This window comes from Humulus lupulus, chromosome 9 (genome assembly GCF_963169125.1).
Source record: "Humulus lupulus chromosome 9, drHumLupu1.1, whole genome shotgun sequence".
In the NCBI taxonomy this organism is placed as follows: Eukaryota; Viridiplantae; Streptophyta; class Magnoliopsida; order Rosales; family Cannabaceae; genus Humulus; species Humulus lupulus.
This window is the reverse complement of record NC_084801.1, coordinates 55,556,486-55,560,727: the sequence shown is the minus strand read 5'-3', so window position 1 is coordinate 55,560,727 and position 4,242 is coordinate 55,556,486. Positions and strand designations below refer to the sequence as shown.

Sequence of the window (4,242 nt, the reverse complement as noted above, 5' to 3'; positions counted from 1 at the left end):
TTTTTTGGACAATGTTTTGGCTGATAAAGAGATCAAATGGTATATAATTCTTTTATTAGTGAATTTGAGGATTAGAAACATGACTATTGCTTTCCAACTGGTTGTTTTGGCATTAATTGATACTTCATCAATCTTACTAATTAGTGTTCACATTGTATTTGTTTCTCCTGATGGTTGGTCGGGTAATAAAAATGTTGTATTTTTCGGTACATCATTATGGATTGGATTAGTCTTTCTGGTAGGCATCCTTAATTCTCCTATCTTTTGAGCATGAACGACCCATCCCCGAATTCTTTCAGGTTATAAGACACATTCAAATTCAATACAATATAAGATAAGTTATCTGTTTCCAAAATGCAAATAACGAAAAAAAATTCTAATAATTAATGGGAGAGGTCAAACTTATTTGATTTGTGTCTTCATTTTGTAAAATTTTGCAAATTCAAAATTTATATATGTAATAAATATGCATTATGTATTATAATACATTATATTAAGTATATAAATCGTCGAAATGAAATAAAAATTCTAATCAAAGTATTGTATTTGGATAAATGTAGTGTTCTTTCAGGCTATTACATGAATTTCTCATCATATTGATACAAAAATACAAATATTCTCTTGTAACATTTTGTTTCAGAAAGAATAGGATGTCAACACAATATCCTATCTAGGTTGAATTAAAACACCCCTGATGATCAGCTCACTCTTCCACACTGAATCATTATTTAACATGGAGAATTGAATATGTCCGAAATTATCAGGTGATGTTCTAAACTTACCTGTTGTGATCTTAGTCCATTGATTTCTTGACAATTTTGACATATCTTCTTTGTGTTCTTTCTTACTTCCATCTAGGAGACTTGTGCAACATTCATTGGGCGAGGCCAACCATAAGCTGAATCATCCATCATTACAACAAATGCTACTTCATACAAAGTTGCAGGCAAGAGCTTTCTTGTATGAAAATTTCCATTTGTCTAGCCAGCATACTCTGATAAGTCGAGCTACCTCTACCTTGATGAGATCATCACTGCATCAAGAGCACGAAACAAGGAAATTTATAATGAATTTGTTATGATTGGAGAAATCTTGGGTCTTTTGAAATATAATGCTATATAGAGGAATTAGAAGCCAACATACTAAGATTTTTTGATGGCATAAATATTAATATTTTTTTGACAACTTAGGTACCTGACTTTAAATTTTCTGTTAAGCGACAAAGAAGTTCTTACGTGGCGGTACATGATTGTTCCACATTATTTATAGTTTATTTTTTATCTAAAATTTCATTTAAAGATTAAAAAATTAAGTAAAAATAACATAAAAGATTAAAAATGATTTAAAATTTAATTTTAAATAATAATAATAAAATCATTTTCTCTGTGTTCCCTCATCTCCCTGCCGATACCCTCTCTCGCCCACCGGCGACCATCAATAGTTTTGTGGAATATAGTATCTCAGTATCAATAGTTTCATCTTCCAAGTCAATCATGTACATCTTCTCTGTAATACATTGCAGTGCAGCTTCAGTGCAAAGAACAACAAAGTCAGCTCCAACATATCCATGAGTATCTTCTGAGATTCTTTCCAAATCAACCTGTTGCAAACATTTTTTGGCAATCAACAAAAAAAAAAAAAAAGGAAAAGACCAAAACAGGCAGGCCACAACAGGTTGAATATATATTTATATATATATAATATTCATATTTATAAAGACACTATATTATGTATCCATGTAGATATTGTTTGATGTCTGGTTCGTTACAATAGCATTTGTATAAGTTTAAGAGAGAGAGAGGAATGCAGGAAGAAAATAAAAGACAATGTTCAACTTACATCATCAGAAAAATTCATATTCTTGGTATGTATACGCAGAACTTCAAGGCGACCAATTTCATCTAGAACCCCAGTATCTATCTCCCTGTCAAACCTACCAAACCTTCTCAAAGCTGGATTGTAGCATCCCAAGTCTTCGGCGAACATCAAGTCTTTAAGCATCCCAATGGCCAAAGGAACTCTGATTTGCGGTCAGCCTCGTCTATCCGGCGTCTTCTACAGTGGTCTGCATCAATTTTTAGAACTGATGCAGTGGACATGGGTTGAAAGAACTCATGAGTTGAGTTATGAGAATCTGGGAACTAAAGTTAAGTTATCCTATAAGAAATAGCCAGTTTGGATTGTAACAGAAAGAATAAGGTTCTGAGGAACAAAGTACACCTTGATTTAAGGTATGTTGCAGAAACAGTGAGGTCGAGAGAACGACCTGGGAAACTGGAATCAGTTGTGCAGAATTCTTATTCCGGGCGGTTCAGATAAATTTCGAGGACGAAATTTCTGTAAGGAGGGGATAGTTGTAATGCCCCAAATTTCCTAATAAGGTTTAGGACCTTGATTAGGAGGCCGGGAGGGCCATAATTGCTTTATTATGCTATTTAATGATAATATGCATGTTTAGGTGTATTAAATATGCATGTGAACCCATTTGTGATTAATTGGGCAATTTTCATATTTTGGCAATTTCGGGCATTTTTGGCATATATGTGAAATGGGCGTGGTGCTTTGTTATTATTTGGTTATGCCAGGGTTACCCATCACAAGACAATCCTAGGAGGTAAGCTAGTGGGAAAGTCACAACGGGATTTAAGCTTGACTTGGAGTAAGTCAAGGGGTATTTAGAGTATTACCGGGTTATTGGGTAATAAGAATTAATATTTGGTGATAAATTGGGAGTTAGTAAGATCAGGGGGATATTCTGGAAGTTTTGACTATTATGTCCCCGGGGGTGTTTTCGGGACCTCGAGCATTAGGTTTTATTGGAAGCTACTTAAGCTTGAAGCAACCTTTTAAGAAAATAAAAAGAACGTTCTGTACGTTCTCTCTCCCTAAAAGTTCCCTTTTCGTTTCCCGATCGCGTTTTGAAAGATAACTTGAGTTCTAGGACTCGGAATCAAGTGAGGATCGAGGCATAGCAATCCTAAGGAGAATTAGAAGCTTATTAGCCGGAGGATTTAGTTGGAAACAACTCAATCAGAGGTAATTCAAGTTTAAGTTTTTAAGCTTGAATTCGATTTTGTGAATCGTTGAGTTTTTAGTTCGTTTGAGCTTTAGGTTTTGGTGGTTTTGGACCATTGGGGAGTTTGGGAACTTTGATTTGATGATTTGGGAATGTTTAGACATGTTTTTGGGAGGTTTTAAAAGGTTAAAAACGAAGGAAAATGGCTGCCTCAAAGTTGGGCCGCGGCCCTCGCTCGATGAAGCAGGTGCCCTGTTCTATTCTTGCTGGGCGCCGCGGCCCTTGGTGTTGGGCGCCGCGACGCTTGCTTTAAGTTGTGCTGGGGGCCGTGGCTCAAGGTTACAGGGCCACAGCTCAGGCAAGCTTTCGAGCCCGTTTGCGTGTTTTGACCCTGGGAACACGGTTTTAGGCCTCAGGATCATTCCTACTACCCGGATTAGTGAGGATTGATGTCTTGGAGGCTAAGTTTTAGTTCAAGGATTGGTTTTAGAACTTGAACTCATTGGATCACCATTTGTGGTTGTGACTAGGTTATCACTAGAGGCTTGGAATCAGGATCGTGCTTGTGGCTCATTTGTTGGTAACCTGTGCTTGGACCGAAGGTAAGAAAACTGCACCCCATATGTGACATAGATGGTTATGTTTGATACATGTTGGATGTTTAAATGTAAACATTGATAGCATAATGAATGCTTAGCAATCTTGCTCATTTGCATATGATTATTACTGAGGCATGCTGGATGATTAAGTGTGATGCATGTGATGCACGAGAAACATGTGATTAGGGCATGCCATGAATGATGAATATGGGATTGGTCAGAGCTTGAGTCTCTGTGTTTGTGCATGATCATTATTATGCTCGCAATTGTTAAGTAAGCATGTTGAATGCCCATCTTTGGATGTTTGACATATGATATATGTTTGGTAGCAATGCTTACTTGTGCATGGTACTGACTCATTAGTCAGAATTGGCAAAGGTGTTAGTATCAACTGTGAAGCTGTGACTCATTAGTCAGGTTCGGCAGTGGTACTGGGCACTGGTCACATTGCGCTGACTCATTAGTCAGGACGGCCTTAGCGTGTTTCACGCAAGCCAACAAAGATTAGATCTAATCGACATCTGCATTGAATGACTCAAATGAGCATTAATGCAGGACCGACCTCAAGTTCGATGAATATTAAAAAGCGCTTGTCTAGCCAAAGGCTAGTCATTTAGAGCCAGGGCC

At 37.1% G+C, this 4,242-nt stretch overlaps 1 protein-coding gene across 1 annotated transcript; it reads right to left on the bottom strand.

Moving 5' to 3' along the window:
• Positions 1-1,393: 1,393 nt before the first annotated feature.
• On the bottom strand, positions 1,394-2,001 carry LOC133799734 (cell division cycle protein 48 homolog). Its single transcript, XM_062237735.1, has 2 exons — positions 1,840-2,001; positions 1,394-1,600 (listed from the first exon to the last, which is right to left on the bottom strand). The coding sequence occupies exons 1-2, from the start codon at positions 1,999-2,001 to the stop codon at positions 1,394-1,396; spliced, it is 369 nt and encodes a 122-aa protein (XP_062093719.1).
• Positions 2,002-4,242: the final 2,241 nt, after the last annotated feature.

What these genes read in the sequence shown, in the direction of transcription:
- LOC133799734 (XM_062237735.1), bottom strand. Translation starts at nt 2,001, where the DNA reads ATGCTTAAAGACTTGATGTTCGCCGAAGACTTGGGATGCTACAATCCA. An exon ending in ATATGAATTTTTCTGATGAT is followed by an intron (nt 1,601 to 1,839) that starts GTAAGTTGAACA and finishes TGTTTGCAACAG; the next exon opens with GTTGATTTGGAAAGAATCTC.